Raw genomic sequence first — 25,068 nt, forward strand, 5'->3', positions numbered from 1 at the left:
TTTTTACGAGTTTTAGAAGACTTCTGATTGATTCTTTGTGAATTTCACATGATGCACCATAATCCTACTCATCTCCAGTCCCTTCATATCTGCCCTCTGCCCTCGAAAGCCCCGCCAAAACAAATACCACAAAATCTCTATGTAGAAGCTTCCATGTGTCAAGACGTGTCACACAGTCTACCCTTCTGCCAAACAGCTTTACTTGCAAGTGTTCATTACAATGAGCCACTGGTCTGGTTAGAGGCCTCTGGTTTCTCCTACACTATCAATCCTGGATCCTCACCTGGACTTCTCTTGGATATACTATTGTTGTCCTGTCTCATGGAGAGCTTATAGCTTTGGTTCTGCAGGGCCTGCCCCTTCATGTTCTGATTCCTGCTACAAAATGAAGTTTGAAATACACAAAAGCACAAGAGACCACATGGGACAAATGTCAATTTCTATGTAATAGCTAGTATACAAAACTCTATCAGCAGCTGGACTTAATGGAAGGAGATGAGTGACTATTCCTAGATGTGGAGTTTATTTTTGTGGCGAGGAACTTTGATAAAATCTATTAGATGATGCCGAGATAGTTCTTTGAGTAAAACAATAATCTTCAAATTCCCTTTGGGTGGTTGAATTGTATCTGAATGGTATTTCAATAGAACATTTACAATACAGATCACTAACAAGTTGAAAAACCTAAATTCTGAGAGTAAGTATCCGTGAAGTGAAAACAAAGCTTTTCCTTCCAAGCCAGTTAAGACTCTGCCCATTCTGTTTCTGTATCTGAGCTGAAACACTCACTGCCTCCTGCCTAGAACTGTCACAGCCTGTTCACTAGACCAAAGCTTCCATCCTTGCTGGAAGACTGTCTGTAGACAGCAGTATTTTACATACTGTCCTAGTTTTCCTTCTATGGCTGTAAAAAAAAAAAAATCTGACCAAAACCAACTTGGAGAGCAAAGAGTTTATTTGACTCACAGGTTACGGTCCATCATCAAGGGAAGTCAAGGAAGAACCCAGAGTCAGGATCTGAAACAGAGCCATGGAGGGGCACCGCTAACTGACTTGGTCCTCGTGTTTCAGGAGACTTGTTATTTTTAAACAACACAGAACTACCAGACCAGGAGTCACACTGCCACAGTTGGCTTGGCATTCTCACATTGATCACCAGGAAAATGCTCCATACATTTCCCTACGTGCAGATTGATATGTGTTTTGTTTTTTATTATCAGTTAAGGTTCCATTTTTCCAGATTACTCTTGCTTGTGTCAAGTTGAGAAAAGCCAAAACAAGTGGACATATTTTCTTCTTGACACATAAACCATCACTAACTGTCTTATTCAGGGTTTCTATTCCTGCACAAACATCATGACCAAGAAACAAGTTTGGGAGGAAAGGGTTTATTCAGCTTACACTTCCATACTGCTGCTCATCACCAAGGAAGTCAGGACTGTAACTCAAGCAGGGCAGGAAGCAGGAGCTGATGCAGAGGTCATGGAGGGATGTTCTTTACTGGCTTGCTCAGCCTGCTCTCTTGTAGAACCAAGATTACCAACTCAGAGATGGTCCCACCCACAAGGGGCCTTTCCCCCTTGATCACTAATTGAGAAAATGCCTTACAGTTGGAGCTCATGGAGGCATTTCCTCAACTGAAGCTCCTTTTTCTGTGATAACTCCAGCTGTGTCAAGTTGACACAAAACTAGCCAGTACAATTGACCCCTTGTCAACTTGACATACAAACACATCACTAGTAAGCCTCATCCCTTAATTTCTATTCATCCCCAAGATCTAAACAACTTTAAAAGTCCCACAGTCTTTACATATTAAAAGTCAATCCCTTTAAAATGTCCAATATCTTTTAAAATCCAAAGTCTTTTTACAATTAAAAGTCTCTTAACTATGGGCTCCACTAAAATAGTTTCTTCGGTCAAGAGGGAAAATATCAGGGCACAGTCACAATCAAAAACAAAAATCAATCTCTAACCATCCAATGTCTGGGATCCAACTCACGATCTTCTGGGCTCCTCCAAGGGCTTGGGTCACTTCTCCAGCCATGCCCTTTGTAGCACACACGCCGTCCTCTAGGCTTCAGATGGCTGTACTCCACTGCTGCTGCTCTTGGTGGTCATCTCATGGTACTGGCATCTCCAAAACACTGCATGACCCCTCCAGTCCTGGCCATCAATTGCAACTGAGGCTGCACCTTCACCAATGGCCTTCCATGGCCTCTCACAGTGCCGAGCCTCAGCTGCTCTGAGTGACCCCTTCATGCCTTCAAAACCAGTACCACCTGGGTGACCCTTACACATTGCCAAGTCCCACTGCAGCAGGAGTACAAACTTGGCTATCTCTGGAACACAGCCTCTTTGTGCTTTCAGAAAACACTTCCCAGAAGATGTCACCTCAACGATGCTGGTCTCTTCTTTATCACTGCTAATTTCTTAGCTCCAGCTAACCAGCATCAATAGTCCCAGTACTGCAAAGGTTTTGCTTTAGTAGATCTGGTATCTTGTTAATCACAGCTGATTCTTCAGCCCCAGCTAACCAGAACCACAGAATCGTCGCAATCGAAATAGCAATGGCCCTGAAAAGTCTTTAATTGTCCCTCTGAAATTTCACAAGCCAGACCTCCATCTTCTACACTGTTCTCAACATTATCTTCCAAGCTCCTACACAACATCTGACAGAGCTCTTAACAACAAATGGATCTTCATGCCCAAAGTTCCAAAGTCCTTCCACAGTCCTCCCTAAAACACAGTCAGGTTGTCACAGGAATACCCCACTATGCTGGTACCAATTTGTCTTAGTCAGGGTTTCTATTCCTGCACAAAACATCATGACCAAGAAACAAGTTTGGGAGGAAAGGGTTTATTCAGCTTACACTTCCATACTGCTGCTCATCACCAAGGAAGTCAGGACTGTAACTCAAGCAGGGCAGGAAGCAGGAGCTGATGCAGAGGCCATGGAGGGATGTTCTTTACTGGCTTGCTTCCCCTGGCTTGCTCAGCCTGCTCTCTTGTAGAACCAAAGACTACCAGCCCAGAGATATTCCCACCCACAAGGGGCCTTTCCCCCTTGATCACTAATTGAGAAAATGCCTTACAGTTGGAGCTCATGGAGGCATTTTCTCAACTGAAGCTCCTTTTTCTGTGATAACTCCAGCTGTGTCAAGTTGACACAAAACTAGCCAGTACAACTACTAAAATCCTAACCTTTTGTGTCTTATTTGTCCCAAGATGTAATGGCAGCACTACAATCTGCGTTGTCAAAGTTTTCCATGTCTCTGAAATGGGAACACAGCAGGAGGCAAACTGTGGACCCTCAAGACATTTGTTTCCTCATGTGGCCTCCAGAGGGCGCTGCTGCATTCACTAGTGTTCCCTCCTCCTTTGAAGATCTCCACCTGCTCACATCTCATCCTTCTTGCAGCTGGCTGAGTATTTAGCAAAGGCAAGTGACAAGAATCAGATATTCAAAACCTTCCAGGCTCGCGTATGCAGCGTCAGTTTTTATGTGAACGGGAGACTTCTCCAGCCTACTCTTCCCTACACCTGCTTTCAAGCTCTTGCTTTCCTCAGCCTCTTTCCTGCCTGTCCTGTTCCAGAGTTCCTCCACAACAGAGCTGCAGCTTTTCCAAGGCTCAGCCATGCTCCTGGCGCTCCTCCCAGTGCTGGGGATACACTTTGTCCTGAGTGAGTACAGCTTTCTTGTGGTCTCTGTATCCCCGGATCCTGACTGTCCTCAGTGAAGTCTGCACTACAGTTCCTGACCTAATATTCCTTTCTAGGAGATGCCCAAGCTCAGTCAGTGACGCAGCCCGATGCTCGCGTCACTGTCTCTGAAGGAGCCTCTCTGCAGCTGAGATGCAAGTATTCCTACTCTGGGACACCTTATCTGTTCTGGTATGTCCAGTACCCGCGGCAGGGGCTGCAGCTGCTCCTCAAGTACTATTCAGGAGACCCAGTGGTTCAAGGAGTGAATGGCTTCGAGGCTGAGTTCAGCAAGAGTAACTCTTCCTTCCACCTGCGGAAAGCCTCTGTGCACTGGAGCGACTCTGCTGTGTACTTCTGTGTTTTGAGCGCACAGTGTGTGGGGCTGCAGGGGGAGCTGAACAAAAACACCGATGGCCGTGGGTGCTCAGAATCAAGATCTCTCCTGTGGTCTCTGTGGCATCTCTTTGGACTTGGAGAGGAAAGAAGGAAAGTTTCGCAGTCTCAGCTGTCTTTCTGCAACTCATTTCCAACTAAAACATCCACTATATCCAATGCTCAGTTGTAGTTCTGTGGAATGAGGAGACTGTGATGTTATCCTGAGTGTTATTGCCTGAGTGAACATTGCTTGGGCAGTGACTAGACTAAGTGGCTGATGGGGAAGCTGGACTTTCATTTTTGTCACTTTAAGTGTCATCTACACAGAATGTGAAAGGTGTACTCTTCAGCTTCTATCCTGGAATTTTCCTTCTCTTCTCAATCTTTCATGCTAATTTCCCTATAAATTCTTCTTTTGCTGCTAAGTGTAACTGATCAGAATTGGTCATAATATTTAAGTATTGCCATCTTGGTAATTTGATGCCTTGTTAGTCACTATAGGATTTCATCAGTACCACAAAAGTTTTTAAATCTGTCATAATTATGTAAGTTCTAGCAATCATTAAAAATAAAACAGAAGAATAAGGAATTCAAGCTCATTGGTACTTTTTCCAAAGAGTTCTTCACAGTTGTAAATGTACTATCTTGCTTTTGTTGCCATCTTAAAATCTTCATGTCTCCTTGAGAATCCCCAGTTGGATTCCTTCTGCATCTTTTACAAAGACTCATTGCTTTCACTCTGGTCTGGATGATTTTACTATGAGAATATCAATGATAGATTCTTTTTCCTAACATAGTCCTACCCTGTTGAAATACAGGCGAAGTCACAGTGAAAAGTTAGTGCTCACTAACTACAGTGTGGAACTTTAGTTTCTTCTCCATCTGATTGGGAGACTTGTAGAAGAAGATTTTGTGCTCCCATGTATTCGGTAGAGGAGGATGAATACTCAGGATAAGAAGAAAAAGGAATGGAGAATTTTCTAGCTGCTCCTTGACTCAGAAATAGAAGTAGGTAGGCACCATGGACCCATGAGCACCTGAGTATGATTTCCAGCACTCATAAAAATATGGGTGTGGTGGCCGTGCTGGGAGATGAGGACAGGCAGGTCCCTACAGCCTGCCATCCACCTAGCCTAGCCTATTCCTGAGCTCTAGGTATCAGTGAGAGAACCTGTTTCCAATAAACAAGGCAGGTAGCTTCAGAAAAATGACATCCAAGATTGACTTCTGGCCTCCACATGCATGTGCACATATGTGCACTTAAACACACACAGGCACACCCAAGCTCTTCAGAACATGAGGAAGAACACCCGAGGTTTTTCTCTAGTCTCTACATGTACATGTACACATGGGTTTTTACGTGCCCCACTCAGTTGTACCTGCACACCATGAGCACATACACATGCGCAGATAAATATTTTAACATAGAACACAAACACAAGTTATCTGAAGATTCTAATACTAAGTAATCCATCTTACATATTACTCTGTTACTCTCTCAGTGTGGATTTTCTTTATAATGAGATGAGAAGGCAGGGGTAGTGTAAACAATCATAAGACACAGAATCTACATCAGCCCAGGAATGTTCACGTAGAACTTTGCAGCGCACTCACCTGCTGCAGGCGGTAGGGTTTCCCATTCTTGCCTCTGCATGTCTGGCTTGGCTGAGAGCTTCAGGTTCATGGAGTTCTATGGCAGAGCTTCCTGTGTTTCTCTGTCTGCTCATCTGTATGCAGTTGTTGTATCCACATGTTCTTCTGTGCAGCAGCAGCATCCGACACTGTCATTACAGTACAGTACCTCATATCCAAACATAGCCCACTCTGTTCCACTGTGTCTCATGGTGGCTAGACAAGGAATTGTTAGAGATTAAGTATTTGGTTGTTAGTGGGTACAGGCTAATATAGATTTTTATACCATGCTTATTTGAGAAAAGGTATGACTCTAACATACTTTAGTCAGATTACCAAGCTAAGAACCTCCATTAAAAGGTCTTTCTCTGTTTGGTTATACTATGCAACATGTGTCTTCTCTTGCTAGCATGTTCTTTCTTGTGCTTTCTTCAGCAAAACATACTTTCACTTGTGTCTGCTTCACCAAAATGTTCCTTCATAAGTCTGCCTTAGAATTTCACCTGTCTGCTTCAGTGAAACATTCCTTCATGTGTTTACCCCAGCAAAAGACCCTCCAACACAACTAACTGACTTTCCAAAAAACCCTTACATTTCCACTTCAGTGTTCCAAGGATTAAAGTTTTAATTCAGAAGATGGCCTTTTATATACAAATATGATAGCTTTTACATTTGGATACAGTTTTAATATTGTAGTGTTTTGGTTATCTTGATTTTTTTCTTTTGTTGTTTTGACAAAGATCTCATTGTTCTCTTTAACACCATGAATTGGAACACCAGCATACAGAACTCTATTTCAGTTCTTATGATGAATCCCATTGCTGAAACTTATGTGTGCATATATTGTTACACATAATATGTATTTCTCAAGCTATCTGAGGATGGGATGTAGAATGAGATGTGTCCATAATACATTGTAAGGCAATAGCACAGGCTTCAGCTGCTGCTAATGTGAGAAAGACTCATTTGTTTGTTGTGGTAGAGTTTCATGGGGTTTAGGCTGACATCAAATAAATTCAATACTTGGCTGATAATGATGCTGAGCTTCTGATCGTCCTTCCTTGACCTCCCGGTTGCTGGGATCCCAGGCATACTCCAGCATCCCCAGCTAAGGCTTTTGAGATTGCAAAGAAAATTACAAAGGATCGACACAAATTTGACATTTTATGTCAAACAGAAAATGAGACATGAAATACTCTGTATTTCCTGTTTCTCGGCACAAATAAAATATGATTATGGTTTTTAAATAAAACTCCAGGAAGCATCAGCTCCAAAATAACAAGATGAAGGAGAACTTTAGAATGCTGAGCAATGAAATCAACAGAATGGATCAGGATGCTCAGGGCATATGTTTCTTAACTTGATGTAATGTGCTTTTAGTCTTTTAAAATAATTTATATGTTCATGAGCTGATTCAAATATTAAAACTAATAAGTTATACAGGGTAAATTTTATAATAAGAAAAAGGTGTATAAAAATATACACTATTCTCTTTTGGACAGGGAGAGGGACAGGACAAGATGTAGCTACTACTGTCTCCTGGGTTAGATGGAGAATCTGCCAGGATTCACCACTAGAGAATTTAGATTTAATATGGCTTATAAGATGAGGATTCTAGTTGATGTGCCCAGCAATTGAGTTACCATTGTTTCTGAACTAAGTTTGTATGGTGTTTTCCTTCACGCTCAACTGAGTTCCAGAGAGAAAGGTACAGCGGAAAAGTGTGGGTTTGTCTGATGTGCACCCCAAAAGGACTTGGGAGTTTTGAAGCATGGGACTGGCATGGTAGCAGCCCCCACGGGAACTTAGCGAGCTGGGTAGAGAGATTTTGGAGCTCTGAGAGAGTCTCCATGAGAAGAAAACAGGCTGGCCATTGCCTGCCAATGCTCACAGGTGCATTACAGGCAGTAGTGTGGATTCCTTACTTAATATTTCCTGCATACACTCTAAAGCCAGGACATGAGTCAGGTGTAGAATTATAAGTCTTTTAAATTAGGATAAATGTCAGAGTGTTCTATCTTATTGACAAAAATGATGGACTTGGTGTTAGGTCTACCTTGTACTTTATAAATTACAGAATGGTAAAAAAGAAAAAAAAGAAGAAAAAATACATCTTTAAAAAATAAATAAATAATTAATTAATTAAGTTTGCATCCTGACTGTAGTTTCCCCTCCCTCCTCTTCTTCCAGCCATTCCTCCTTCCACCTCCATCCTCACTCCCACCCATTCCTCCTCTCTTTCTCTTCAGGAAAATGGATGCCTCCCAGAGGTGTCAAACAGCCTTTGGTATATAGAGTTCCAGAAAGGCTAAGCTCATATTCTCCTGTTGAGGCTCAAGAAGGCCTCCCACTTAGGCGAAATAACCCCAAAGGCAGGCAACAGAGCCAGAGATAGCCCCCTGCTCCTGCTGTTAGGAGTACCACTACATGGAGACCAAGCTGCACAACAGTTCCATAAGTGTAGGGGGCCTAGGTCAGTCCCACGCAAGCTCTCTGGTTGGTGGTACAGCCTTTATAAGCTACTATGGATCCAGGTTAGTTGATTCTGTAGGCTTTCTTGTTGTGCCCTTGACCTCTCTGGCCTCTACCATCCTTCCTGCTTTTGACCACCATGGCTCCTACTTTTCCACAGTAGTCCCCAAACTCCACCTAATGTTTGTCTGTGGATCTCTGCATCTGTTTCCACTAGTTGCTTCACGAAGCCTCTGTGATGATGGGTATGCTAGGCTCCTGTCTGCATAATGTGTCAGGGCAGACTCCCTCTCATGGCATAGCTATCAAGTTGGACCAGTAACTGGATAGGAAATCCCTCATTTTCTGCCCCATCTTTACCCCTGCACATTTTCTATGTAGAAAAAAATGGTAGGTAGAAGGTTTTGTGACTTGGTTGGTACCTCAATGCCTTCATTGGAAGTCTTACCTGGTTATAACAGAAGGCTAATTCAGGCTCCATAACTCTCCTGCTAGGAGTCTTAACTAAGACCATCTCATGGATTTCTGGGAGTTTCCATTGCTCCAGATTTCTATATCATCCCAGACATGTTCCCTCAATTCCAATGGTCTGTCCAATTATGCTCTCCCATTGTCCTCCCCAAACCTGATCCCTCCTGTTCCCATTCCCACCCTCACTCCCATTCAGTCCCAGCTCCACACCCACCACCCATGTCTATTATATTCCCCCCTCTGAGAATCATGTGTCCCTCCATTGAACCCCCCTTGTTACTTAGCTTTTTTGGGTCTGCAGACTGTAACATGGTTATTCTGTACTTTATGGCTAATACCCACTAGGAAGAAAATTCATACCATGTTTGTCTTTCTGAGTCTGGAATACCTCGGTGTGAATGATTTCTTTTCTTGTTCCATCTACTTGCCTGCAAATTTCATAGTGTTATTGTTTTTTAAAATTGAGTAAAACTCAAATGTGTACATGCACCACATTTTCTCTGTTGACTTCCTGTCCCGTCACAACTACCTCCTGTCCTTTTTTTCCTATTTTTCCCCACTAACTTATGCTTATCTTGCCCTTACTTACTCTGGTACTTCTCCTCAACCACATATTGTACCATTCTGGTCTCTGAGGTTATACCATGTTATATCTTTCCACCTGAAAATGTGGAGCTAGGAGTCTTGACAACTCCCACTGGAGTTAGTTCAGCTGTGGAACATGTGGCCTTTGGTTTTTCTGAGTCTCAGTCAACTCATTCGAAATAATAATTTCTATTTGCATCTATCTATCTATCTGCAAAGTTTATGTTGCCATTTTTCTTTACACTGAAAAATTCCCCAGAACTGTAAGTGCCACACTTCCATTAGGCATCACCAGTAGAAAGACATTAGGTTGTCTCCATTTCTTAGTTAATGTGAGTGGAACAGTGATGATCACAGGCAAGTATCTGCGGAGCAGGACGTAGAGTTCTTTGGACATACACTGAAGTCAAATAGCTGGATCATGTGGTACATCTGTCTTTAGTTTTTTGAAGATTTTCTACACTAATTTCCAGAGCAGCTCCACCAATTTTCATGCCCGCCCCCCCACCAGTGAACAGTTTCCTTTCCCTCATCACCCATGTCAGCATTTGTTGTCAGTTGTTGTATTTTACATATTCTAACTGGTGTGAGATGAAATCACAAATTAAATTTAAATTGCAGTTTCCTAATTGCTAAGGTTGATGAACAATTTTGAGATTTTTCAAGCCATTTCTATTCCTTCTATTTAGAACTCCATCTAGACACTCTTGTGTTCTGACTTCTGCATTTTCTTTACCAGGAAGTGAAGGGTTGGTTTAATGAGGCTTGTGGAGATGGCCTGAAGTCACTTTTGTTGGTTGTGTGGGCTCACTAGGGGGCACTGCAGGATTCCTAGAAACTAGAGTTTCTTAAGATGCCCTGAGATGTGAAGAGCTGAGCTGAGACATAAGGACATAAGGCAATCCATTCACAGAGCAAGGAAGAGTGGTAATGGTGCAGAGTTAGACAGATCTTCAGCTCTTGGTCATTTTATATAAACCCACAGCTATCCAGAGCCTGTTCACTGGATCTCATGTGCCTATAAATCCCTTTAAGAGCAATTCTCTGAAGAGATGTAAACAAAACAGAATCGCCCTGAGGATGGACACACAAGAGAAACCATTTTCACTGCTTTTTCCAGTTTTTAGCTTTTCATCTAGAATTCCAAAAAAATCAAAGTATTAGACATTATTTCAATACCTTTTATATCACATATAATATATATGTGTATATATACATACATATTCTAAACTAGAAAGAAAAAGAATAACTTCTTTTTTGAAATGAAAACGGGAAAATATAAGGTATGAAAAACTAGAAGGGAGAGGACCTCAGTGCACCTGAGCAGGCATCCTCAGCCTGATCTGGATCGGCTGTGTTTTCCTGAGGCAAAACATCAGACCAGAAGCCACGAGATAGAAGAGGAATCAGGGTTGAAATAGTGCATGTCTTATTTTTCCCATAACTATCAAAACTGTGTATATGGTCATCTTAATTGCAAGAAATTCTTTTTATTCTGTGTAGTAGATCGTATGCTGATTTGTCGAATAGTGTAATTTAAGAGTCCTGCCAGTACTTTTTTTAAATATATGTCTTATATATTGAGCACACAGCAGAAGATGGCCACACAGAATGCCATATTGCTTAGTTTGAACATGTTTTGTCTTACTGGCCCTTTGTCTGTATTTTATAGTTATTTGTCTTGTGTGTGTGTTTCTTCCTTGTTAATTTTCATTTATTTCTGTTTTGGGGGCTGTTCACCTGTTTGTTTTCTAAAGAGAGAAAAAGAAAGGGCTGGACTTGAGTGGGTGAGGAGATAGGAAAGATGTTGGACGTGATGGAGAACGGGAGACAAAGGTCAGAATGTAGTGTATGAAAAAAACTTAGGACAAAAAGGGTCAGCTTGCTAGGATTCTGCAAGGCTCTGCTTTACCCACTGGAGCCATTAGTTTTCACACTGGCATTCTTCATTAATGTATTCCCCTTCCTCACCCACTTCCTCCAAACTCTGTATACTACATGTTACATTAGAAACACAGTGTCTTGGGCTCTACATCAATGTCCTCCACGGTCCTGGAGCAATTACATTGCAGAGTCATGAGGTGGCGGTAGGTGGAGTTTCTTGTTCAGCTGAATGAGGAAGCTTGGTGATTCAGACAGAACCTGTAGTCTGTAAGCACAAGTGTGTCTGGGCATAAGACACCCTTCAGAGCTGGAGAGAAGACAACCAGCGATTGGACAGGGGCCATGCAGAGGAACCTGGGAGCTGTGCTGGGGATTCTGTGGGTGCAGATTTGCTGTGAGTTGTGCTAAGTTCCTATTAGAGATTCTCCAGAAATGTCGGTGGTGGAGGGGGAGAAGTTGATGGAAATCTCCTGTGCACTCTTCCTCATGGGTGTCTCCTGGGGTAGTTGACTGGTGTGAGTGAAAATCTCTCTTTGATTTTGGTTTGCTTTTCTGTTTTCAAGCAGGGGTGAGCGGAGATAAGGTGAAACAAAGTCCCTCAGCGCTGAGTCTCCAAGAAGGAACCAATTCTGCTCTGAGATGCAATTTTTCTATCGCCGCGACAACTGTGCAGTGGTTCCTACAGAATCCCAGGGGCAGCCTCATCAATCTTTTTTACCTGGTTCCAGGAACAAAGGAGAATGGGAGGTTAAAGTCAGCATTCGATTCTAAGGAGAGCTACAGCACCCTGCACATCAGGGATGCCCAGCTGGAGGACTCAGGCACTTACTTCTGTGCTGCTGAGGCACAGTGCTCCCAGCAAGGCTGGAGCCTGGCCTCAAACTGCAGCTGAGTGTGCAGCTATAACCCCTGCCACAGGCAGACTCTGCAGGAGGCTTTGCACAGCTGTGGCCTTATCAGATCGCCACCAGTTACAGAGAAGATGTGAGGAAACATAAGCTCGGAGCAGAAGTTCACACTTACATTCAGGTTTGCATGACACTGACTGCTAGTGTGTTAAACCCTCAGAGTCATCCTCAGCCCACAACACTAAAACACACACTTCACTTTACCAAATGCTTGTGCTAATGTCACAAAATAAAAAACCCTCTTATATACTCCAGAATCATTTAGGTCATTTCTCACAATCAGAAACTGAGAGCAACTGTTTCTATCCTTTGTTTAGAGAGCACCTGACCAAACTTGCAGCTAATCTGTTAAATATGAAGTTGATAAAAGAATTAATATTGACGATCTAATAAAATCAGTGGTAGAAAAGCATTGTAAACTAATCTTATTTAATGAAGACATTTCTACAATGGTTTTTTTTTAGTTAAAAATAGAGTACATTTAATTATGCAATATGAAACAAATATTTCACATAAAAATTACAAGAGCCAAAGATAAATGACTAACTAGAGATATATATTTGCAATCTGTATCACAATAGTACTTACTGCAATTGATTCTTCTGGCATATTTATACATTTGCAACATAATAGTTATACTAAACTTCTCATTAAAACACTGTTTTCAAAAGAAAACTCAAAACTCCCTAAATATCACACAACAGGGGACTAAGTCACTATATCATAATTAAATGTGAGCCAAAGAGTTGCTTTTTCCTAAGTGTTGACTGATTTCATTTTGCAGTTGAAAAAACTCAGCTTGTCCTTCTCTCTGTAAGGAACTGGAAAACACCTGTCATTCTTTCATGTAATTTCTATCCATTGCTGTTTTCACTTAGAAACAGCAGCTGAGTGGCTACAGTAGTGACCTGATTGATCGATTGATTTCTAGGCCTTCACAAACAAATATACCCCCTGGTGATTCACTCAGATTCCTCCCCATTGCAATTACATTTTGAAGTGAGAATTTCTGGTTCTTTGGAGACTCGGTTGTAACAAGTGATGCTTTTCTACAAGCTGTCTTATGAGAGGATAGTTTGCTAGTGCAGACAAGTGAGAGGATGTTTTGCTGGACTGGACACTTAAGAGGGTTCATGATGTTTGGAAGAGTATAAATAGTGCCCAATAAGCAGTAAGAGGACATTGGTATGCCGTGCAGCACTTCACTGGCCTTCACTGGCCAGTCTTCTTTTGGTGTGAAATGCTTTGCAGGACTTCAGTGGGCTTCGCTAAGGATACTCTTGCATTGGTATACCTTGTAAGGCTTCATTGGTCTGTGAACTCTTGCACTTGAAATTGATAATACCTATTCTCTTTTTAAATCTGGTTTACAATAGTATCTGTGTGATGCACAATTAACTTCATCTTGTTACAGTCATCTGTCATCTGCTCCATCTTCTAAGCAGACTCCATTAGATTTTTTCTTTCTCATTTCTTGTTTATGAATTTCAATTTTCTCATTAGCTTCTGTTAAGGTCTGAATTTCAACCAGATACTGAACAATCTCACACTTCTTTTTAGACAGATGGGATTGGTTGTCACTGTTTTCTCTTCCTGATCAAAGTGATTACTTTTATGAATCTACTTATTTCTGTCCTCAGTAGTGTCCTGACAAAGCTGTGGATTATGTTCTTAATTAGCTGTTTCCACTTTTTCTGCATTTTCATTCAAAGAGCCAAGTTTTCATTAACTTTTTTTTTCATTATCCAACATTTTTCCACATTCTATATCTTTATCTTTTTATTGCAATTGCTTTTCAAGTCAGCAAATTTCATCACATAAAACAAGTGCCACATCCCCATGCAGGCTACTGAACCATCTTGATTCATTACTTTAGTCTTTAGCTGATTTTCAAATTTTGCTTGTCCTTTAGCATTTCCTTTCCTTTCCTTTCCTTTCCTTTCCTTTCCTTTCCTTTCCTTTCCTTTCCTTTCCTTTCCTTTCCTTTTCCTTTCTCTTCTTTTCTTTCCTTCCCTTCCCTTTTCTTTTCTTTTCCTCCCTTTTCTTTTCTTTTCTTTTTTTTCTTATTAAATACTTTCTTCATTTACATTTCAAATGCTATTCCCGTTCCTAGTTTCCTCTCCGAAAATCCCCTATACCCTTCTCTCTCCCCCTGCTCCCCAACTCACCCACTCCTGCTTCCTGGCCCTGGCATTCCCCTATAATAGGGCATATAATCTTTGCAAGAAGGGCCTCTCCTTCCAGTGATGGCTGACTAGGGTATTCTCTGCTACATATGCAGCTAGAGACATGATCTCTGGGGGTACTGGTTAGTTCATATTGTTGTTCCACCGCTAGGGTGGCAGAACTCTTCTGTTCCTTGAGTAGTTTCTCTAGCTTCTCCATTGGGGGCCCTGTGTTCCATCCAATAGATGACTGTGAGCATCCACTTCTGTATTTGTCAGGTACTGGCAGAGCCTCACAGCTATTTCAGGGTCCTGTCAGCAAAATCTTGTTGGCATATTCAATAGTGTCTGGATTTGGTTGTTGTTTATGGAATGGATTCCTGGGTGGGACAGTTTCTGGATGGTCCTTCCTTCTTGACCTGTCACCTTTATTAATGATTGAGTAATTCTGAATAGATATACCATGTTTGCCTCATCTTCATCTTTAGTTTATTTATTTCTACCTTTGTTGACATGATCAATAAATTATCTGCCAACTCTTCTTGAAGTGACAGTTCACCTGGATCAAACCTGATTGTTTCCAGTCTATATTAGGTAGCATCTTGAATCCTCTCACTGTCTTTCACCTCTTAAACCAAACCTTGCAAATGGTGGCAGTCACATATCGACAGCAATTACCACTCTAGGTTTATCCCTGGCTCAGTCTCTCTCTTCCTAGGGCCTTCATCATACATGCATGTCCCACCAACTCTGGTTGAACAAGGCAACAAATGGTGCCTTGTAGGTGACACATCTTCCTGCGTTGGTATTTTTATATAAATTACAATGCTGAATATTCAGTGTATAAGCTAATATTCCTAAATGTAAACACTGTTGTGTTTTAAAATAATCTAGGCTTGGTTTTTGCATCTGGGGAGAGAAACAATTTTCTGCTTTACATCTGGTGTCAAAGCTATATCACTACCTCAGTTGATAGTTTGACCCTCATAATTACCCCTGTGAAGCAGGTACTGAACTCCAGAAACCGTTCAAGATGAGACTGTCAGTGAGACTTTTGCTTCATATATTATAAACCATCTTCCATTCTCAGTATCTTAAGTTGCAGGGTAAATATATTTCTTGCAAGAAAGATGTGTTCCAGTCAGAATGGCTAAGATCAAAAATTCAGGTGACAGCAGATGCTGGCAAGGATGTGGAGAAAGAGGAACACTCCTCCACTGTTGGTGGGATTGCAAGCTTGTACAACCACTCTGGAAATCAGTCTGGCAGTTTTTCAGAAAATTGGACATGGTACTACCGGAGGATCCCGCAATACCTCTCCTGGGCATATATCCAGAAAATGTTCCAACTAGTAAGAAAGAAACATGCTCCACTATGTTCATAGCAGCCTTATTTATAATAGCCAGAAGCTGGAAAGAAACCAGATGCCCCTCAACAGAGGAAATGATACAAAAAATGTGGCACATTTACACAATGGAGTATTACTCAGCTATTAAAAAGAATGAATTTATGAAATTCCTAGGCAAATGGTTGGACCTGGAGGGCATTATCCTGAGTGAGGTAACCCAATTACAAAAGAACTCAAATGATACGTACTCACTGATAAGTGGATATTAGCCCAGAAACTTAGAATACCCAAGATATAAGATACAATTTGCAAAACACATGAAACTGAAGAAGAACAAAGACCAACGTGTGGACACTTTGCCCCTTCTTAGAATTGGGAACAAAACACCCATGGAAAGATTTACAGAGACAAAGTTTGGAGCTGAGACAAAAGGATGGACCATCTAGTGATTGCCATATCCAGGGATCCATCCCATAATCAGCCTCCAAACGCTGACACCATTGCATACACTAGAAAGATTTTCCTGATAGGACACTGATATAGCTGTCTCTAGTGAGACTACACTGGGGCCTAGCAAACACATAAGTGGATGCTCACAGTTAGCTATTGGATGAATCACAGGGCCCCCAATGGAGGAGTTAGAGAAAATACCCAAGGAGCTAAAGGGATCTGCAACCCTGTAGGTGGAACAACATTATGAACTAACCAGTACCCCAGAGCTCTTGACTCTAGCTGCATATGTATCAAAAGATGGCCTAGTTGTCCATCACTGGAAAGAGAGGCCCATTGGACACGCAAACTTTATATGTCCCAGTACAGGGGAACGCCAGGGCCAAAAAGTGGGAGTGGGGGGGTAGGGGAGTAGGGGGGAGGGTATGGGGGACTTTTGGGATAGCATTGGAAATGTAAATGAGGAAAATACCTAATTAAAAAAAATACAAAAAAAGAAAGGTGTGTTATATTTATGGATTAAAAAGACCCTCATAAAGGAGCATTCTGACTCTCTCTGCCTAGGATACAGGGCCCACAACCACATCACACCACATATGATCACAGTTTTTGGGCAAATTATATTTTACTTAACTATAAATATAATCTCCCCATGATCCTCCCTTTATGTTGTGGGAGGTTTAGAAATCTGGATAGGATCCTATCTAATTTTTCAGGGGCCCACAGTCATGTTAGTGAAATAGCAGGTTTGTTAGATGTTTAAGAAGGTGAATGGTCTGGGTTTTCATATTTTGAGACACGTTCTCCCAGTCCCATCATACTCTATGCCTGACACTGATCTCTGTGGATATTTTCCATATTCAGTAGCATGAAAGAATTTCAAAGCCACAAAAATTCATAGAAGTCCCTTATCCAATTCCATTACAAAACATTGAAAGTATGTGTGAAATGCCATTGCTACTGATTTCCTCATTAGCATTATGTCTCTACTTCATTCCTGTAGGAACAATCACCCTATAGGAAACCCACCATTTTCAGCTCTGAATGCTGAATCTGGAAAGAACACGTCTAATATGTCTGACCACCAGGATCAACAACTCCAATCTGGGTAAAGAAGGGCACTTTGAGCAAGCAAGACTCAGGCTGCACACTGTCTTTTTGGCTTTAACTTGGAAATGGATTTTTTTTTCTTGCAATACCTTCTGACCAGTGCTTCCCCTCCCTCATCTCCTTCCATATCTTCCCCACTTCCCCACACAATCAATTCCATGCCTTAGTTCTCTCTCTGTTTAGAAAACAAACAAACAAACAACCAGAATAGAGCTTAGCAAATAGAAAAACAAAACAAAACAGGTGAAGCACGTACACACGTGAGGCACACACACACCCAGCAAATCCATAAAAACCAAAACTGAAAAATATAGTATATAAGCAAATGACTCATACCATAAACAATGCCCAGATAAGGCATTATGATACAAAAAACCCCAATGATCTTGAAAAATTGTCCATTTGCCACTGGGCATGCCCTTCAGTGTGGATTGTGTGAGTCTTAAGTGAGACTGTTGGCAAAAACTTTTTTTTTCTTTGTGAGAAGTTGTTAATTGGAGATGGTTTCTTGATTTGGAAGAGGCATTATGTCCACTTCCTATGATTAACACGGGAACCCTGTCTTTATTGGACCTCTCGGGACCCCCGTGTATGCTGCTGCCATCTCTATTAGCTCCTATGAAAACCAGACTCGTTTTTGAAGGGCATTATTTCCTTAGTGTCTTCCATCTGCACTAGCTCCTACAATCTTTCTGCTTCCCTTTCTACAGAATTCCCTTGAGTCCTGAGTGGAGGAGTTTAATGGAAAATTCCATTTAAGACTGGGTGTTCCAAAGTCTCTTCCTGAAGAACCACTACACATATTTTCATAATGGCTATAAAGTTGGCACTCTCTCCAGCAGTGGATGAATGTTGCCCTTAAGCTACAACCTCTCCAGCATGAGCTGTCATTTGTTTTACTGGTTTTGGGTATTCTCAGGGGTATAAGATGAAATCTCATAGTGGTTTTAATTTACATTTTCCTGTTGAACATTTCTTTAAGTGTTTCTCAGCCATTTGTGTTTCATCTTTCAAGAACTCTCTGTTTACATCTGCCCACTTTTTAAAGTGTATTGTTCTCTCATATATTATATCTCAATCACAGATTCCCCTCCCTCTTCTCATTCCAATCCCTCTCCCCTACCTCCCTTCTCTCCTAGATCCACTCATCCTGCATGTCCCTTCAGAAAAGGCAGGCCTCCCAGGAGCATCAACCAAATATCAAGTTGCTGTAAGACTAGGCATATCCCTCATTTTAAGTCTGGAGGAGGCAACCCAGTAAGAGGGCAAGGGTTCCAAATGCAGACAAAAGAGTCAGAGGTAGACCCTGTTCCCACTGCTAGGTGTCCCACAAGAACACTAAGCTACATGATCATAGCACACACACAGAGGACTTAGGTCAGACCCATATAGGTTCCCTGACTGTTGGTTCAGTCTCTGTGAGCCCCTAGTGCCCTGGTTATTTGATTCTGTGGGCTGTTTTTAAGCACTCCATTGGTTTGTACAGTCCTTGTTTTCTCTCTTCAGGGCAATTACCTGCACTCTGCCTAACGTTTTCCTATGGGTCTCTGGATCTGTTTCCATCGGCTGTTGGTTGAAGCCTCTCTAATGACAATTATGCTGGACTCTGGTCTACAACTATAGCAGTATTATTAAGAATCATTACTTATTTTATTTATCATTCATTCATTTATTTTCCTGGTTGTTTGCACACACACACACACACACACACACACACACACACACACACACACACACACACACAAACACACAGTCTCTGGGCTATACAGCTTCTGGTTCCTGGCTCTCCAGGTAGTGTCAGGTGTGGGCACCCTCCCATGGCCCAGGTGTCAACTTGGACCAGTCATTGGTTGACCACTTCTGCAATATCTGAGCTACCTTTACCCCAGCACATCTTGCAGGCAGGAGAAAAGGATAAAGTGTAGAGAGGAGGTTTTGTAGCTTGAGTGGTGTTCCAATCCCTTCACTGGAAACCTTACCTGGTTAGAGAAAATGGCCATTTGGGTACTGTATCCCCCTATTAGAGTCACCCTCGTAGATTCCTAAGAGTTTCCAAACACAAGGTTTCTACCTCTCTCTTCAAATGCCCACAATTCCAGTCATCTTTCCAGGTTCTTGCTCTCCCCACAGCCCCATCTGATTCCTCCTATTCCCATCCCTTCCTATCCCTAGTCCACACATGAAATCTAGTCTGTTTCCCCTTCCCAGGGAGATCCTTGTGGTCCCCTCTTAAGGCCTCCTTGTTAATTAGCCTTGTTTACTGAGTCTGTGATTTGTAACATTATTGCCCTTGACAGCTAATATCCACTTATAGTACATACCACTCCATTCTGGGTCTGGATTGCCTTACCCAGGATCATCTTTTCCATCTAGTTCCATTCATTTGCTGGCAAATTTCATGTCATTGTTTAATTAATTTATTTATTTTATTAAATATTTTCTTTATATACATTTCAAATGCTATCCTGAAAGGTCCCTATACCCTCCCCCCGCCCTGCTCCCCTACCCACCCACTTCTTGGCCCTGGCATGCCCCTGTACTGGGGCATATAAAGTTTGCAAGACCTAGGGGCCTCTCTTCCCAATGATGGCCGACTAGGCCATCTTCTGCTACACATGTAGCTAGAGATACGAGCTCTGGGCCTACTGGTTAGTTCATATTGTTGTTCCACCTATAGGGTTGCAGACCCCTTCAGCTCCTTGGGTGCTTTCTTTAGCTTCTCCATTGGGGGCCCTGTGTTCCAACTTATAGATGCATGCCATTGTTTTTTACAGCTGAGTAATACTCCATTGTGTAAATGCACCACATTTTATTTAACCATTCTTTGATTGAGGAACATCTAATTTGTTTCTGACTGTTATGAATAAAGCCACTAAGAAATAGTTGAACAAGAGTCCTTGTGGTATGGTGGAACATCTTTTGATATGCCCAGGAGTGATATAGCTGGATCTTGAGGTAGAATAATTCTCAATTTTCTGAGAAAGAACCATATTGATTCCTGTAGTGATTGTGTAAGTTTCCACTCCTTCTAGTAATGGAGGAGTCTTCCCCTTGCTCCATATCCTCGACAGCATGAGTTGTCAATTGTGTTTTTGATCGTAGCCATTCTGATGGATATAAGATTAAGTCTCAGAGACACTTTGATTTGCATTTCTCTGATTGTTAAGAATATTGAACATTTCTTTAAGTGTTTCTCAGCCATTTATGATACCTGTATTGAGAATTCTGCTTATATCTGTACCCCATTTTAAAAGTTGGATTGTTTGATTTGTCGATGTCTAGTTTCTTGAGTTCTTTTTATAGTTTGCATATTAGCCCTCTCTAGATGTGGAGTTGGTGAAGACCTTTTCCCATTCTGTAGGCTGCAGTTTTGTCCTTTTGATGATGTTCTTTGTCTTACAGAGTTCCTTTTTTGTTCATGACTGTTTTAGCTATCCTGAGATTTTTGTGTTTCCATATGAAGCTGAAAAATTCTTTTCTACTTCTCTAAAGAATTTTGTTGGAATTTTGACAGGGATTGCACTGAATCTGTCAACTCCTTTGATAGAATGGCCACTCCTCCCAATTCACAAGAATGGGAAGCCTTTCATTGTCTGATACCTTCCTTTATATCTTTCTTCTGTGTTTTAAATTTTTATTACACAAGGTTTTCACTTATATGGCTAGGGCTTCCAAACACATTTTATTATTTTGATGCTATTGTGAAAGTTGCTGTTTCCCTGATTTCTTTCTCAGTGTGTTGCCATTACTATATTGGAAGGCTACTGAATTTTGTATGCTAAATTTGTGTCCAGCAACTTTGCTGAAAGAATTATCAGCTGAAGGAGTTTCCAGTGGAGTTTTTTTTTTCAAATTTTTTTATTAGGTACTTTCTTCATTTACATTTCCAATGCTATCCCAAAAGTCCCCCCTTAGCCCCCCCACTCCTCTACCCACCCACTCCCACTTCTTGGCCCTGGCGTTCCCCTGTACTGAGGCATATAAAGTTTGCAAAACCTATGAGCCTCTCTTTCCAATGATGGCCGACTAGGCCATCTTCTGATACATATGCAGATAGAAACACCAGCTCTGAGGGGTACTGGTTAGTTCATATTGTTGTTCCACCTATAGGGTTGCAGACCCCTTTAGCTCCTTGGGTACTTTCTCTAGCTCCTCCATTGGGAGCCCTGTGATCCATCCAATAGCTGACTGTGAGCATCAGCTTCTGTGTTTGTTAGGTCCCTGCATAGCCTCACAAGAGACAGCTATATCTGGGTCCTTTCAGCAAAATCTTTGTTGTTGTTGTTGTTGTTGTTGTTGTTGTTGTTTTTTATGATTACTTATATCATCTTCTTTTTTTTTTAATTTATTTTTTTTATTAGGTATTTTCCTCGTTTACATTTCCAATGCTATCCCAAAAGTCCCCCATACTCACCCCCCCCCCCGATCCCCTACCCTCCCACTCCCCCTTTTTGGCCCTGGCTTTCCCCTGTACTGGGGCATATAAAGTTTGTAAGTCCAAAGGGCCTCTCTTTCCAGTGATGGCTGATTAGGCCATCTTTTGATACATATGCAGCTAGATACAAGAGCTCCGGGGTACTGGTTAGTTCATATTGTTGTTCCACCTATAGGGTTGCAGTTCCGCTTAGCTCTTTGGGTACTTTCTCTAGCTCTTCCATTGGGGGCCGTGTGACCCATCCACTAGCTGACTGTGAGCATCCACTTCTGTGTTTGCTAGGCCCCGGCATAGTCTCACAAGACACAGCTATATCTGGGTCCTTTCAGCAAAATCTTGCTAGTGTATGCAATGGTGTCAGCGTTTGGAAGCTGATTATGGGATGGATCCCTGGAAATGGCAATCACTAGATGGTCCATCCTTTCGTCACAGCTCCAAATTTTGTCTCTGTAACTCCTTCCATGGGTGTTTTGTTCCCATTTCTAGGAAGTGGCAAAGTGTCCACACTTTGGTCTTCGTTCTTCTTGAGTTTCATGAGTTTAACAAATTGTATCTTATATCTTGGGTATCCTAAGTTTCTGGGCTAATATCCACTTATCAGTGAGTACATATTGTGAGAGTTCCTTTGTGATTGGGTTACCTCACTCAGGATGATACCCTCCAGGCCCATCCATTTGCCTAGGAATTTCATAAATTCATTTTTTTAATAGCTGAGTAGTAATCCATTGTGTAAATGTACCACATTTTCTGTATCCATTCCTCTGTTGAGGGGCATCTGGTTTCTTTCCAGCTTCTGGCTATTATAAATAAGGCTGCTATGAACATAGTGGATCATGTGTCCTTCTTACCGGTTGGGACATCTTCTGGATATATGCCCAGGAGAGGTATTGGGGGAATCTTCCGGTAGTACTATGTCCAATTTTCTGAGGAACCGCCAGACTGATTTCCAGAGTGGTTGTACAAACTTGCAATCCCACCAACAATGGAGGAGTGTTCCTCTTTCTCCACATCCACGCCAGCATCTGCTGTCACCTGAATTTTTGATCTTAGCCATTCTGACTGGTGTGAGGTGGAATCTCAGGGTTGTTTTGATTTGCATTTCCCTGTTGATTAAGGATGTTGAACATTTTCAGGTGCTTCTCTGCCATTCCGTATTCCTCAGGTGAGAATTCTTTGTTCAGCTCAGAGCCCCATTTTTTAATGGGGTTATTCGATTTTCTGGAGCCCACCTTCTTGAGTTCTTTATATATATTGGATATTAGTCCCCTATCCGATTTGGGATATGTAAAGATCCTTTCCGAATCTGTTGGTGGTCTTTTTGTCTTATTGACGGTGTCTTTTGCTTTGCAGAAGCTTTGCAACTTTATGAGGTCCCATTTATCGATTCTTGATCTTACAGCACAAGCCATTGCTGTTCTATTCAGGAATTTTTCCCCTGTACCCAAATCTTCGAGGCTCTTCCCTACTTTCTCCTCTATAAGTTTCAGTGTCTCTGGTTTTATGTGAAGTTCCTTGATCCACTTAGATTTGACCTTAGTACAAGGAGATAGGAATGGATCAATTCGAATTCTTCTACATGATGACAACCAGTAGTGCCAGCACCATTTGTTGAAAATGCTGTCTTTTTTCCACTGGATGGTTTTAGCTCCCTTGTCAAAGATCAAGTGACCATAGGTGTGTGGGTTCATTTCTGGGTCTTTAATTCTATTCCATTGGTTTACTTGTCTGTCACTATACCAGTACCATGCAGTTTTTATCACAATTGCTCTGTAGTACAGCTTTAGGTCAGGCATGGTGATTCCACCAGAGGTTCTTTTATCCTTGAGAAGAGTTTTTGCTATCCTAGGTTTTTTGTTATTCCAGACGAATTTGCAGATTGCCCTTTCTAATTCGTTGAAGAATTGAGTTGGAATTTTGATGGGGATTGCATTGAATCTGTCGATTGCTTTTGGCAAGATAGCCATTTTTACTATATTGATCTTGCCAATCTATGAGCATGGGAGATCTTTCCATCTTCTGAGATCTTCTTTAATTTCTTTCTTCAGAGACTTGAAGTTCTTATCATACAGATCTTTCACCTCCTTAGTTAGAGTCACGCCAAGGTATTTTACATTATTTGTGACTATTGAGAAGGGTGTTGTTTCCCTAACTTCTTTCTCAGCCTGTTTATTCTTTGTGTAGAGAAAGGCCATTGACTTGTTTGAGTTAATTTTATATCCAGCTACTTCACCGAAGCTGTTTATCAGGCTTAGGAGTTCTCTGGTGGAATTTTTAGGGTCACTTATATATACTATCATATCATCTGCAAAAAGTGATATTTTGACTTCTTCCTTTCCAATTTGTATTCCCTTGATCTCCTTTTGTTGTCTAATTGCTCTGGCTAGGACTTCAAGTACAATGTTGAATAGGTAGGGCGAGAGTGGACAGCCTTGTCTAGTCCCTGATTTTAGTGGGATTGCTTCCAGCTTCTCACCATTTACTTTGATGTTGGCTACTGGTTTGCTGTAGATTGCTTTTATCATGTTTAGGTATGGGCCTTGAATTCCTGATCTTTCCAAGACTTTTATCATTAATGGGTGTTGGATTTTGTCAAATGCTTTCTCTGCATCTAACGAGATAATCATGTGGTTTTTGTCTTTGAGTTTGTTTATATACTGGATTACGTTGATGGATTTCCATATAGTGAACCATCCCTGCATCCCTGGGATGAAACCTACTTGGTCAGGATGGATGATTGTTTTGATGTGTTCCTGGATTCGGTTAGCAAGAACTTTATTGAGGATTTTTGCATCGATATTCATAAGGGAAATTGGTCTGAAGTTCTCTATCTTTGTTGGGTCTTTTTGTGGTTTAGGTATCAGAGTAATTGTGGCTTCATAGAATGAGTTGGGTAGAGTATCTTCTGTTTCTATTTTGTGGAATAGTTTGTGAAGAACTGGGATTAGATCTTCTTTGAAGGTCTTATAGAACTCTGCACTAAACCCATCTGGTCCTGGGCTTTTTTTGGTGGGGAGACTATTAATGACTGCTTCTATTTCTTTAGGGGATATAGGACTGTTTAGATCATTAACCTGATCTTGATTTAGCTTTGGTACCTGGTATCTGTCTAGAAACTTGTCCATTTCATCCAGGTTTTCCAGTTTTGTTGAGTAAAACCTTTTGTAGAAGGATCTGATGGTGTTTTGGATTTCTTCAGGATCTGTTGTTATGTTTCCCTTTTCATTTCTGATTTTGTTAATTAGAATGCTTTCCCTGTGCCCTCTAGTGTGTCTGGCTAAGGGTTAATCTATCTTGTTGATTTTCTCAAAGAACCAGCTCCTTGATTGGTTGATTTTTTGAATAGTTCTTCTTGTTTCCACTTGGTTGATTTCACCCCTGAGTTGATTATTTCCTGCCTTCTACTCCTCTTGAGTGAATTTGCTTCCTTTTGTTCTAGAGCTTTTAGGTGTGTCGTCAAGCTGCTAATGTGTGCTCTCTCTAGTTTCTTTTTGGAGGCACTCAGAGGTATGAGTTTCCTCTTAGCAATGCTTT

General features: G+C 41.5%; 2 gene segments (V, D, J or C) and 1 further gene; all 3 read left to right on the forward strand.

The window, feature by feature from the left end:
- The window catches only part of Tcra (T cell receptor alpha chain), a 1,796,232-nt gene that overhangs the window by 1,159,478 nt on the left and 611,686 nt on the right, over positions 1–25,068 (forward strand).
- Trav9-2 (T cell receptor alpha variable 9-2) lies at positions 3,636–4,060 on the forward strand. The segment is given in 2 exon segments: positions 3,636–3,681; positions 3,777–4,060. Coding segments are annotated over 2 exon segments (330 nt in total).
- Positions 11,467–11,966, forward strand: Trav4-3 (T cell receptor alpha variable 4-3). The segment is given in 2 exon segments: positions 11,467–11,515; positions 11,688–11,966. Coding segments are annotated over 2 exon segments (328 nt in total).

Source organism: Mus musculus, chromosome 14 (genome assembly GCF_000001635.26).
Source record: "Mus musculus strain C57BL/6J chromosome 14, GRCm38.p6 C57BL/6J".
NCBI classification, from domain to species: Eukaryota; Metazoa; Chordata; class Mammalia; order Rodentia; family Muridae; genus Mus; species Mus musculus.